Source organism: Arachis hypogaea, chromosome 2, assembly GCF_003086295.3.
Source record: "Arachis hypogaea cultivar Tifrunner chromosome 2, arahy.Tifrunner.gnm2.J5K5, whole genome shotgun sequence".
Classification (NCBI taxonomy): Eukaryota; Viridiplantae; Streptophyta; class Magnoliopsida; order Fabales; family Fabaceae; genus Arachis; species Arachis hypogaea.
This window is the reverse complement of record NC_092037.1, coordinates 68,068,871-68,083,322: the sequence shown is the minus strand read 5'-3', so window position 1 is coordinate 68,083,322 and position 14,452 is coordinate 68,068,871. Positions and strand designations below refer to the sequence as shown.

General features: G+C 27.8%; 1 protein-coding gene and 1 long non-coding RNA gene across 3 annotated transcripts; both read left to right on the top strand.

The window, feature by feature from the left end:
- The first annotated feature begins 3,847 nt into the window (after window positions 1-3,847).
- LOC112747216 (BTB/POZ domain-containing protein At5g48800) lies at window positions 3,848-7,579 on the top strand. The gene is made up of 4 exons (XM_025795190.3): window positions 3,848-4,278; window positions 5,197-5,263; window positions 5,357-6,523; window positions 6,918-7,579. Exons 1-4 carry the CDS (start codon window positions 4,202-4,204, stop codon window positions 7,449-7,451), a joined length of 1,845 nt encoding a protein of 614 aa, XP_025650975.1. The 5' UTR covers window positions 3,848-4,201; the 3' UTR covers window positions 7,452-7,579.
- Window positions 7,580-8,017: 438 nt separating this feature from the next.
- Window positions 8,018-10,948, top strand: LOC112719552 (uncharacterized). 2 transcript variants are annotated; one of them, XR_011869482.1, is made up of 4 exons: window positions 8,018-8,141; window positions 8,294-8,389; window positions 10,610-10,693; window positions 10,770-10,948. It is a non-coding gene; the product is annotated as an uncharacterized lncRNA (long non-coding RNA). The 2 variants fall into 2 exon arrangements; XR_003161855.3 differs by lacking the exon at window positions 8,018-8,141 and having other exon boundaries at window positions 8,162-8,389.
- Window positions 10,949-14,452: the final 3,504 nt, after the last annotated feature.

The following is a 14,452-nucleotide window of genomic DNA, read 5'->3' as shown; positions in this document are numbered from 1 at the left end:
AATCTTTACACAATGCTATTTTCACTCTCTTTGGTTAGTCTAACTTAACACTCTCTCAAGCTGGTTTTACTCTCCGCTGTTGGAAGTTTGAGACCCACAAATTACTTGATCGACCACAAACTTCCATCTGAATCATAGACTTCATGAAACTCCACTTTATTAATTAGCAAAACTATCTTCTTTTCTAAGCCAATGCACTTCCTCGTTTGCTATAAGGATCTCATCATGTATTTGTGTTTCTTATTTTGTGTGTGAATCTCCAACGAACCAGTTTTATATATTTGCCACCACCTTATTTATAAACCCAACGCCCTTATTGGTGTACAATCAGAAATTTCCTTCGGTGTATCAGCCTTAGAAGTTTAACATTATTACCCACGTCACATTTAATTGCAAAAAACTCCAAAATAAATGCAAATCAATCACAATCTCTTTATTTGACCTTTCTTGGCCTAATTCTTTATTAACGTTACTATTTATTTATAAATATAAAACACTGAGATAAAAATCTACAAAATACAAAATTATATTTGATAAGTGAAATATAAACACAATATTATATTTTAAGATATTAAATTAGTATATTTTATATTTTTAATAAGAGCAGTATAGAGATACTAATAATAAGAGATATATATATTTTTTTGTTTTCGTTATAATTTTTATATTTATAGTTTTTATTATTATATATTTTTTTATATTTGTGTGAAAAAATAAATTAGACTTTTCATAATTTTTTTATATTATATTTAATTTATCATTAAATAAAATATAAAATATTAATTTCTGTGTTTTATTCTTTATATCATATATTATCAGTATCGTGTTTTATTCTATTATAAAATCAAATATAACCGAAGATATTTACCAATTTTTGCAAAAATCATTTTCATCATATTTAAATAGAATATATGTTAAAATATAAAATATATATTAAAAATTAGTAGTTAATTTAATGATTGATTTTGTATGTATATATAATATTTTTTATAAAATAATTCCTTTAGTGCTCCATTAAGTAGCCCTACTATCATCCTGCTATCATTCTTTTCTTTGCCATTTTCTCCGTTCATCATCCTAACAAACATACCCTAAAACTTGTGAAACGAGGATTTATTGAATTCATAATTTAGAAATTTTTTTAATAGTTTATTTATTAGACTTTTTGAGCTTAGTATTGAAAGCACCTTCTAACAAACAAATTAAAATAAGGAACTTTTACACATATGAAACATGTAACATGTAACCTGATATATTGTATCCTGTCTTATTTAGAAAGGTTTCTTAACCGTACATTAAAATTAAGGTATTGATTAGAAAAAATAATATATCAGAATCATATAAAATAATTGAGTCTCTATTATTTTTCATTTAAAATATTTGTGATATAGACCCACAGGGTTCTCAATGGAGTCCACAAATTCTGTGACAAAAGTAATTGATATCTAATTTGCTGGTTTTAAAAGTAAGGTGAGACCACCAATATGTATATGGCTTGACAAGAGGATTCAATTAACGGTGCAAAGCAATATTATAAGTATGAATATTAAAAGGGCATGTTTAGTTAATATGTATTAATAATATTAGCGAGATAAAAAAAAAAAGACAGAAATTGTCTTATTTGATATTCACTCGTCCGCTTAAGTAAGTGTCGCGAGTTTGAATCCCGTTTTGTTATGCAGTAACTCATGGACCAACAATAGACCTTTTAATGGAGCTCAAATCTGCGACGAATTAGTCTTTAACTTGTCGGGTTGAAAAATACAATGAAAAATAAAAAAATTATTATTATAATTAATAAATATTAAATAAAATAAATTTTAACTATTTTGGCTATCATCTCTTTTTGTTACTAAACATTTTATATGTACAGATTACTTTAGTAAAATTTTTTAAAATTTTTACTTTAATAAATACATAATAGATATATTAAAATTTTAAGTTTTGTATGGATTTTATATATAAAAAAAAATCAATTACTAATCTTAATATGTATTCTTAGTAAATACATAGATGCTTAAAAGGTGGTACCTATTTATTAAAAAGAGTTAAAAATTATTATTTAATTTAAAAGATATAAAAATAAATAATTTTTAAAAAATTAAAACTTACTATAAAAAATAAAAATAAATTAGACAAAATTTAGACAAAAATTCATAGACACCATAGAATTAGCCAATACATATTAGCAAAACCTAAATTAAAATGATTAAGTTAGGAGTGAAAGGGGACAAAAAGAGAAAGGGGACAAAATTGTCAAAGAACCTGTTTTAACAACTTTGTTCCCTCCTTTCATTCCTGTTTCAGTGAGTTTACATTTTTTGACTTTTTGTGAACAAAACCCTCCTTCCTTTCCCTTCTTTCGCGCCTCTTTAACTGCTTAAAGAAACCATAGAAAATTAAATAAAATAAAATAATTAAGAAAGCACCGAACAATAGAAATAGGAGTACCTTATTCACGCACAATCATTGACTCCCTTTACATAATTTAAGGAATTGAAACCGTAAATGCTGGGTTAATGACTTATTTTTAATGCTCACTATTTTAGTATCTTACGCATATTTATTTACCGAAATGCTTTTACCCATTTATTTTGTGTGTAGAATTGTAAAAATATATAAAGGGTTAAAATTAGGCAAAAGAGCAAATGCAAGAAATCTTGGTAAGAAAAAAAAGGATTTAGCTATCTTCTATTTTTAAGACACATATTAAATTTTTTTTAAATATAAAAAATTTAAATTTATAATACAATTCTTTTTTATTTATTTAAAGAACAAATTTAAAAATTTATATTAATAATAATTTTATTATGTGTCTTTTGAGAAAACATATTAGTTATACTAAAAGATTATTTTGAATTGAAATTTTATAGTGTTTTTAGTTCATTATTTTTTATTTTTTATACAGCTCTTAATTTTTAAGAGTTTTACTGTTTTTACAATTTATTTTAACAATTTCATCTGATAATTTGTTGTGTTGGATCAAGTTCTTTTAAATTAAAAAAGTTGATAAAGTAATAAAGTGAAAATTTAATCACTTTTAAATCAAAATAATAAAACTCACCCATGATAAAAATTACAAATTCAACGATGATTATTTTTTAATGCATTGCTTCAAAAATATTATCACTTTAGATATCTAATCACATTGGAAGCCTAATTGTTACAACCAAATCATCTTTTAAAATTTAATTCATTAGATTAATATATATAAATAATTTCATATCTAATATATCTACTTACACAAGAATTTATATAAATTTAAACAACTTATATGTTTATTTTATTTTATTTTATACTAAATTTTTTTTATCTTTTATTTAGAAAAAATGATCAATCAACAAATTCAAGATCTAATAATAGTCATAAAAAGTTTTATCTCATACTAAATTGTTAGGCAATAAAATTTTTTTTTAAAATAATGGTTGAGTTATCTCCGTGTAACTTTTAAATCATGAGTTTAAACTGTAAAAATAGTTACTAGTATAATTATAAAGCTAAACTGCGTGTATTATACTCTTTAAATGCAACTTCTTTTTAAATAATCTTGTGTTAATACAGAGTGTTTGTAAACGAACTACTCTTACTAAATTGTTAGACAATAAAAATATCAAAAATATTTGATAACAAAAAAATTAATAAAAAATAGTTATAATTTATCTTATTTAATATTTATTAATTATTACAATAATTAATAAATATTAAATAAAATAAATTCTGACCGTTTCTTTTGTCTTTCTAATATTACCGTAAAAACATATACATGATTTTATATCTTATGATATATTGGGAGGATGCAAAAAACAGAATTATTGCTTAAATAACAGTAGAATTTGCATTCATTTGTGTCACTGCTCCACTACATTGAGTCATTTATGAGTGAGAGAGAAGCTAACAATAATAACAACTTATTAAAAAGCAAAGCATGTCCCACAACACAGGACCCATTTGCTTTGGACAATAGCAATCTATGCATTGAGAACCCACATCTTCAAGAAAAAAAAAAAAAAAAACCCACAATGGCCGAAGAACTCACACAACAACAGCAACATCTACACTTCTTCCAACTCAGTCTCTTTCCTCACTTCACAACAATCACTTCTGCTACTTCCTTAGACCCACTAAAACTAAATCTAAAACTACCACTGCAACACTTTTTCTCTCTTTCACTTCACATTCTCTTCATCACTCTTTTTTCTCTATGGACCGTACTGACAAACAGCAGCACCAGCAGCAGTTGCCTCTGGCAAAGTGTGCCAGGCAAAGATGCAGTGAATGGTTTGTTTCACTGTTTTCATTTTTTTTTTGAAAAAAACAGATATAAAATAAAAAGACTTCTTCTTTTACTTAAAAGGGTTGCTCGGTTTTACCTGTTTTTTGTTTTCCTTCATAGGGGAAAAATATATTAATAAGTTTGTTGCTATAAAAGGTGAGTTTCTGTTTATGCAAATTCTGTTTTTGTTGTGACTTGTGGCACTTTCTTAACTAACTGGGATTACTGGTTTTTTCAAAAACAGAATTGTTTAGTCTTTGCTGTATTGTGTGATTTATTGATTAGCCTTGTGCTAATTCACTTGAAAATCTTCAAATTTTTTCTTTTTCTTAAAAAAATTTGTTGTTGTTGTTGTTCAAATTCTTCTTCCATGGTTCTTCTGTTCTTTTTGTTGGTTGAATAACATGATCAAAGATCTGTTCGAAAAGAATGATATACTATGCTTTCAATGAACTCACTCCCCTGCAAAGTTGCTGATCTGGACATCTAAATTGTCCTGCAATTCAATCTAAATTATTGCTGTGAATTGTGTTCTTTGTTTGGTGCTAGTTAGAGAAAAGAGTTTGTGATTTCAATTTTGTTGTAGTTTGCATAGTATATGGACATATGGTATCTATGGTTAAAATATTTTGTTCTATTTCTCGTTATATAAATGTATGATTTTATAATTTTCTTTATTCTTTATTCTTATCTTTTTAAGTCCACAGCAAGTGGCAATTCACACTGACTAATTAGGTGTCTTTGTATCCTATGAAAAGAAAAGAATGGAAAATGAAAGATCAAATTCCCTACACGCTTCTATGATTTTATTTTGTTGCTAAAAAATTTTCCTCAACCTACACTCAACAGTGATAATCTCATTCTTGAACTTGACATGCTCATACTTTTTATTTTGAAAAATTAACACATTTAATCTGTTGTAGGATTTTCCGGGATGTACCAAGTGATATAACTATAGAAGTTGGTGGAGGAACATTTTCATTACACAAGGTAAGTGTCTACCAACTTTACTCATTACTTCAATAATGCTTCTACAAAATTTCCATCTATAATCGTTGCATTTTCTTTTACTCGTGTATGAAGTTTCCTCTGGTCTCGCGAAGCGGCCGGATAAGGAGGCTAGTCGCGGAGCACAGAGATTCCGACATCTCAAGAGTGGAGCTTCTTAATCTACCAGGAGGAGCAGAATGCTTTGAGCTAGCAGCAAAATTCTGCTACGGGATAAACTTCGAGATCACTTCCACAAACGTTGCTCAGCTATGCTGTGTTTCGGACTATCTAGAAATGTCGGAGGACTTCTCCAAGGACAACCTCGGCTCGCGAGCCGAGGAGTATCTGGACAGCATTGTCTGCAAGAATCTTGAAATTTGTGTGCAAGTCTTGCAGCAGTGCGAAAGCCTGCTGCCTCTGGCGGATGAGCTGAAGATTGTTAGCCGGTGCATCGACGCCATCGCCTCGAAAGCCTGCGCCGAACAGATAGCTTCTAGCTTCTCAAGATTGGAGTACAGCAGTTCAGGGAGGTTACATATGAGCCGGCAGGCGAAATGCGACGGCGATTGGTGGATCGAAGATCTCTCTGTTCTTAGAATTGACATGTTTCAGAGAGTCATAACGGCGATGAAATGCCGCGGCGTTCGGCCGGAGAGTATCGGCGCTTCGCTAGTGAATTATGCTCAGAAGGAGTTGACTAAGAAATCAAGCTTGTGGAATCCTTCTAGGGAGACTAAAGTGGATGCGAATTCGAGCGAGCACGAGAAGCTTGTGGTTGAAGCAATCGTTAGTCTTTTGCCTGTTGAGAAGCTTGCAGTTCCAATAAACTTCCTCTTCGGCCTTCTTCGAAGCGCCGTGATGCTCGATTGCGCGATCGCCTCGCGGCTCGATCTTGAAAGAAGGATCGGATCGCAGCTAGATATTGCCACTCTTGATGATATCCTGATTCCGTCTTTCCGGCACGCCGGCGACACATTGTTTGATGTTGACACGGTTCATAGGATTCTGGTGAATTTTTGTCAGCAAGATGATAGTGAAGATGATCTAGAAGACGCCTCGGTTTTTGAATCTGATAGCCCACGTTCGCCTTCGCAAACTGCGTTGGTTAAGGTTGCGAAATTAGTTGATAACTACCTGGCCGAAATCGCCCCTGATGCAAACCTGAAGCTGCCTAAGTTCATGGTCATTGCAGAAACCTTGCCGGCGCATGCTCGGACGGTCCATGACGGATTATATCGGGCCATCGATATTTACTTGAAAGTATGTTATGTTATAAACATCATATCATATATAACTATGAAATAGGTAAAAACTCATGTACAGCTATCTTGATGTGAAGTTGATATTTGAGAACCGTTAAATGATTTAACAAGTGTGACTAAATTATTATCTAATAGTTGTCAACTATCAACTTTACATGAAGACTGCATGTGAGTTTTCATATTATAATTTTTATAGTCAGAATTGGTTAGAAATAATAAATTCTTTTGCTATCTTTGCTTCAAGATCTGCAGAAAATTTTCCAAAGTACAAAATTATAAGAAGAGAAGCTAATTAGCTATACATGAGTAATAATGTATTATTGATGAATAATGATAAAAAATCATCAAATTATTATTTATGCTACATCTAAAGCTTTGATATGAATTTTCAGGCGCATCAAGGTTTGACAGATATGGACAAGAAGAAACTATGCAAACTGATTGACTTTCAGAAACTTTCTCAAGAAGCCGGAGCTCACGCCGCTCAAAACGAGCGGCTTCCTCTGCAATCAATTGTGCAAGTTCTGTATTTTGAACAACTAAGACTCAGAAATTCTTTGTCCTGTTCTTATGGGGAAGATGACCCCAAGCCGATGCACCAGTCGTGGCGAATTAGTAGTGGCGCTCTGAGCGCCGCTATGTCTCCACGAGACAATTATGCGTCGTTGAGGCGAGAGAATCGCGAGCTAAAGCTTGAGTTAGCGCGGCTGCGAATGAGACTGAATGATCTTGAGAGGGAGCATGTTTGCATGAAGAGGGACATGGCCAAGTCCGGATCTAGAAAATTTATGACTTCATTCTCTAAAAAGATTGGTAAGCTTAGCTTCTTTGGACATATTTCTTCAAGAGGATCAAGTTCTCCTTCAAGGAATTCTCAAAGAACAGATTCAAAGGTGATTGAGAGAACCTGTGCCAGCCATGAATAGATCAAAATGTAAATTTTTTTTTTTCTCTTTGCTCATTTTTCACTGTGATATTGGGCTAATGCAAGTTATGCTCATTTTATGTAAATGTAAGTTATGGCTATGTTGACATATTCATTTCATTTTGTTTATCTTTGTCCCTTTTTGGCCACCTTTTGCTTGCAGGTTCAGTTTTTAGGTAGTTGCTGCATTAATTTTTCTAAATGGATTGGACAACTTCAAATTCTAGATATTATATCACATTACACACCCGCACACTCAATATTTTTAAGGCATTAGTTTTGTTTAACTATATGTAGCGTTTTGAAATTTGTATTGTTATACGGGCTTTACTTTTTCTTCCCATCTCCAATTGAAGTTGATCCCTTCTAAATCTGACAACCTGTAAATTCTTTAAATCCAACATACAATGATAATTTTAATTGAGTTGAGTCACCTGGTTTGTAGCAGAACTAAGTCATGAGTTCGATTCCAACATAACCCATAGATACTAGTCACTAGTTATTTAAATGCATGTGTTAAAAGAATGAGAATTTTTTTGTTGATATTTAACGTTTCTCCTCGACGAGGTCAACATAGTCGGCAATGTCAGCAGGTCAACACTCAACCCCCTGTTTTAATACAGTAGTCGAATCCAAATTGAATAATGACGTTTAATAACGGTAACATATTTGGAATTATTCAGCATAACAGGTAAACTCTCGTGTGCATCGATCTTCATAGAAAAATTTTAATTTTTGATGGAATTTTTAAACTCCAAATCTGTTTTCAGAGATGTGCACTCCTCATATGTTATACGGTACCCTAATGCAAGATCATATTGCTTACTTTTATTTCATGACCAGATTAATCTTTAAGTACCATCTTCATTCAGTGGAATATCGAGGATTCTCGCTCCTATGTCTGGAGGAAATGTCTCATCTATTAGTACTTGATTTCAGGTATTACTTTCTATTAGTAATAAATGTCTGTGGTTGTTGTGCTGTTTGGACTGATATGAAATGAGTAACGGGAGGAGGGGGATCCTACCATATTCTCACTTCAGTATCCGAACCAATATTCTATCTCAACCCCTTTTCTACTACCTTTCTCTCTTCTAAGATGTTCTGCTAACATCATGATAGTTGTTGGCCCTTATCTGCGGTGAGAGGAGAGGAATAGCGATAGTATTTACTTTTGAGCATAGTAGCTAACAGTGGATTCGGTTTAGTACTTATTTGTTAAAATTGATTTCTAAATATAGCCAAATTCTGAGCTATAATATCCTTGAGTCCCAGCCCATTTTCTTTATTTGGTTTAGTCATCTTGTCCTAATTCAACCAGTCTATTTTCTGTGCAGTCCCTCTTTGACTCCACCAAACCCGGTAAAGAATTTCATGTATTTCGTCTCGCAATAGTTCTGACAGTTTAAAGTCACAGAGAGTGTAAATTGTTATTATTTTTCCGACTGCTTTAACCCAAAACATGTCGACCTTCGGATGATGAGATTTTTTTCTAAGTCTGACTTTTTTTTTGAATTTTATCTTATATTGCACCAAAAATAGCGCTTTTACTTCTATAAACAATTGACTGTAACTCTGTAAGCGCAAATATTTATCGCATATATTTATCCTCCACCAATATAATTAATATTGAGCCGATTTACAATCTATTACTGCCTATCAACACTATTTATTATAAGAAAAACTCACTCCTCCCTCTAAAGAAATGCTGAAACTCTACTTCCATCTCTATTTTTATTTATTACTAGTGTATGTTTTTGTAACTATGGGATAATACATAAAATTATATTAAAAATTTTATTAAAAAATTAAATATATATATATATATATATAATTATTATTATAAATATTTTATAAAGTTATAATTAAAATCAAATTCTCAAAAGTTTTAATATTAAAATATTAAAAATAATTAGTATTTGTCTTAATCAATTTGACTTTGTTAAGTGATCATCTCACTCGTCCGCTTAAACAACTATTTAGATTTAGAATCTCGCCTTGTGTATATAGCAATCCATTGTTTAGCGATAAACCCTTAATAAATAGAGTATCAATACGTGGTTAGACTTGGCAAGAGTTTTCGAATACGCAGGTACCCGACCCGTCCATACCCGGATGAAAAGGGTAATAACTTGACCCGAGTCGGAGCAAGACAGGATATGGACGGGTTTAGAGTGTACCCGTCCCGAATATATACATATAAATACTTTTTAGGAATTAGAATTTGCCTCACATCACACATGATTCATAGCTTCCGTCTATACTTTATAGCCATACAAGATAAACTCAATCATCCTCGGCTAAAATCTTTTTCTTCTCGACTTCTTCACAAAAAAACCGCATAGCTCTTGTCATGTTGTTGCTGAGTCCATTGCCGCTTACCTATTCACAACTCTCATCTTCCTTCACAGCCAGAGACGGACCCACGTTTAATATAGAGGGAGCATTTGCCCCCACAATTTTTTTTTTAAAAAAGTAATACTTATATACATATATACCACTTATTATATTATATTTATCTCAAAATAAAATATAAATAGTTCTTTTGTATTTTATGTTAAAAAATATTTTGTTAAACTTAACACATAATAATAATTATATTGTTAAATTTGATTTAGTATGAAAAATAAATAAATACACTCAAAAATTAGTGATAATTAATTATATTATATTAGTTAATTAATTAATAATTAAATTAAAACTTAGTTTTCTAATTAAATACAACTTAAATTATTAGTGATTTTTTAAAAATTGTTTAAGATAAAAAAATATATTATCTATGTATTAATATACTGTAATTATTTTGGTTAAAAAATTTATTTATAGTATAAAAATTATAATAAGTAGATTTGACAAATAAGTAAAATAATTATTTAAAAATATATATATAAAATATTTAATCATGTTAAAAATAAAAAAGGTCCTTATAAATATTTTTTTTGTTATTTTAAATATCAATATGTATTATATAGTTCTAATTTTAAATTTTGAATATATCTTTAAACCAATTTAGATTGATTAAGTGATCAACTTAGTCGTCCGTTTAAATAAGTATTGAGGGTTCGAATTCTCTCGTATGTATAGCAACTCATTGCACCTAAATTTTATTATATTTTTGTCCCTATTACTAAATTTTTTTGGGTACATCACTGTTCACAGCTTATGTCATCATCGCGGCTCATCCCGTTACCGTTGTTGTTGAGCCCGTCGCCACCATTCTCCTGCCGAGTTTCTTTTCTCTAGGTAAATTTCCCCCTCTCTCTCTCTCTTTCTCTCTCTCATTGTGAGTCGGTTAAGTTCTTCTCTTCTTCTTCTACAGACTCATCACTTAGTCACCTTCGCTATGCCCGGATATTGCCGTTGCAGTTTCATCTGAGTCTGTCACCGAATAAAATAGAATTTTTATTCAAGTTAAAAATAGACATGCATGAGATCATTTTTGCATGTAATTTCTGAATTTTCTCATTCAAATTTGATTTATGTGGTTGAGTATTTTAGTATGGGATCATCGTAATTTTGTTGTGACACTAATGTGATAAAAGTTTCGGTAATTTCATAACTAATATATGAGATAGACCAGATTATTAAAGTAATAAGAAAAATAACATTCAGATTTACGCGTAAAATTTATAAGAGGTTATCTCAGGAAAATATATATTTATAACCCAAGTAGAAGATTGTTAGGAAATTATTATTTCTTAATATATTTATGATAATATATATATTAATTATAATTGTAAATTAAGTAATTTTACATTAAATGACTTATATAACGGTGATCTCATTTATTGTCATAAATGTTAAATTAAATAAGTCATTATTACTTTTGATTTGGATAAATGAGATTAAAATTATAGATACTATTTTATTTGAATTTTAGGGTTTAATGAGTGTCACACTCAAATATAAATAATGACTTTAGAATTTTGGTTTCCAACACATCAAACTCACCTTCATAGCTCTTTTCCCAGAGTAAAATTGTGATTCAGCCCTTTTGGTTGACGAAGATCAAAGAACCACAAGAGCCAAACTCTCTTATCTTAATCATACTCTCGAATGAAGAGACGTTTCCGCGCTCTTAGTTATATTTTTTAATGATTTAACATGGATGATCTTGAGGTTGAGAAATCCTAAAATTTTCAGCTAAAATAAAAATCTTATTCAATCAAATGATAATAAATAATTTTATTGAATTAAATTATATTAATGTGATCATTGGATGATAAAGAATGCATGAAAAATAAAATAAATAATATTTTAAGAGTATAGAAATATTAAATTATCATTTCAATTTACTTTTTTAATCAACGATAATAAATATCTTAAATTAATTAAATTTTTACAAAATTTATACACCTAAAATTATTTCATTTTTTCAAAAATCTTTTGAAAATATAATGGTTCAATGAGAGGTTGACTATTGAGAATTGAATATAATATTTTTAAATTTGTATTTTCAATAAAAAGATGTACTTAGTTCTATCCATCCTAAATAATTCTATATTCACTATTACTTATCCATCTAAATAATTCTAACATTGATAGAATATTATTTTTAGATGCAAAAAATTTAAAATATATTTATTCTATTTCAAAAATTAATATTCATATTTAACTTTGAATTCCAACTAATATGACAAAAAATTATATTTTTTAGTTAAAAAATTAAAGCAAAATATCTATAAATATATTTTTGTGCTTTAGCTTTAGATTTTTCAAAAAAAAATTGGTAAGTTAATGGAATCAAATCATATTTCTATAACATATATAAGAATGTATATTACACATAAATAAAAAAATTGGGTAAAGTAAGAACAAATACATAAATTAAAATAAAATTTAAAAAATAAGAACCAATAAAATATTAAAGGAAAGAAATATAAATAGAAGAGAAACAAAATTATTAGATGGAAGAGAAATAATTTAATAAATTTTATGTGTATATAAAAGAAAAATAAAAAAAGATATACAGTACTTTATTTAATTTAGCAAGAATTATGGGAATAAACACATAGAATAAGAGAATAAAAAATGATAATAAAAGAAGCTAAACATCTGAATTAATGTCAAAAAATAAAAAATAATAAAATAATAATAATCTATCATAATCTTAATCTCTTAATATAATTAATGAATAATAATATAATTAGTCTACCATAATATTAATATAATATTTTAATATAATTAATTTTAATTAAATAATTAAATAAATTGAATATAAATATGTCTAATCTAATCGTATAAAAAATAGTAAATTTTTTACAATTAGATATATTATATATTATTATTATTAGTGACATATAAATATTAAAATTATATTAATACATTAATAGACATATATTATTATAATAAAAAGTTGCAAGAATTAAAATAACTGAAATTTATTAACTTTAATTAATTAAATTAGCATAAAATAAGAAAGAGATGATTAATCAGATTAAATAAATTAAAAAAATTACTGAACAAAGTAAATATCACAATAATTATATTACTAATTGAAAAATAATCTATTTAATCAATTTAAATTTTTATTAAAAATAGAAAACTAAAGATTATCAATGAATAAAAATAAATAGGATATAATACATTAAAGAATAATTTTGGTAGTGTAAATAATAAAATTAAATTATTATATACAATTTTTACTTTTTACCTTATTATGATTGAAGTTAACATTAATGGTAAAAAATTAATTTTAAATAGTCCCAATTTGTATTTTACAACATAATTAAAGCACCATTTTCATAATTTTTTATTTTGTGATTAATTAATATTTTTTAAATTTTTTGGTTAAGTATTCTGTGTTTTATGATTGATAAATTTTTTTTACAAAACACAAATTTATGATGAGTTATTACAATCATAATTAATTAAAAAAATCAAGAAAAAGTTATAAAAAATCAAATAAAAGATAAAAAATAGAGTAAACAATTATTTTGAAACTAAAAATTTGTTAATTGTGCTAGAAATTCTAAAAATTTGTATCTTATTTATAATCAATTTTGTTACTCACTTTAACTTTATTATTCATTTATTGTATCTAAAAAGTATATAATGTCACAGTTTATTTTCAAAAGATGAAACTCTTCAAATACACGGGATAATATGTAATTTAAGAACAATAAAATAAAAATATCTAGAATTTTATAATAGTATTTGAAATTTTCAATGACGATAATACAAAGTGTTTAAATCAACCAAATGAATTCAATAGTTATTCTTTACACATCTTATTTAAATTTGAATCTTAAATTTTACTTTTATCTTTTTTTTTCTAATATAAATTATTTTTGAAAAAATTTATTAGACCAAAAAAATATCCGATCAAAAAATTATTATAAGGAGATTTATAATTAGAGAAGAAAAGAATAAAAGTATTAATAATAATTAATAAAAAGAAACGAAGCTTGTATTAAAGAATGTTAAGAAAAGAAATAATAAAGTTCATATTAATAATAATAATGCTGAGGAATGATGTTGCTGCTTTAGGCTTCTAACCTTCGTCTTTGGCCATCTTTTTTTCCGTTCTTTGCTTTTTTTTTAAATTATCAAGTCATAAAAAAATAAAGAACAATTCAAGAAAACAAAAATAGCAAGATCGAAAATAGTAAGATCAATAGTAACTATACAAATCAAAATATATAGGAGAAAATAAACTATTATATGATAGAATTAACTTGAGTATATTTCATCATTAAATAATTAAATAAACAAAGTTAATGCACAACAAAATTACATGTAAAGAGAAAAAAAAAGAGTTAAAATATCCAAAGTGATAAAAAGATTATTTTATAGAAGACTATAAAATAATAAACTTCTAACTAAATTAAACTGTACTTATTATTATAAGAAAGGGTAAGAGAGAGCAGTAGAGAAAAGGTTTATGTGTATTCAAGTTGTCTAAAATGATACAATATAGAAGGGTATTTATAGGTGCTAAGAGAATCGAAATAATAAAGACGTAATATCCTATAATAAATATTTAGATATGTTAAATAATGC

Excerpts from the sequence above, each read along its gene's own strand:
- LOC112747216 (XM_025795190.3), top strand. The coding sequence starts at position 4,202 with ATGGACCGTACTGACAAACAGCAGCACCAGCAGCAGTTGCCTCTGGCA. Across the intron at positions 4,279-5,196 it reads AGGCAAAGATGCAGTGAATG|GATTTTCCGGGATGTACCAA; the intron begins GTTTGTTTCACT and ends AATCTGTTGTAG. Across the intron at positions 6,524-6,917 it reads CCATCGATATTTACTTGAAA|GCGCATCAAGGTTTGACAGA; the intron begins GTATGTTATGTT and ends ATGAATTTTCAG.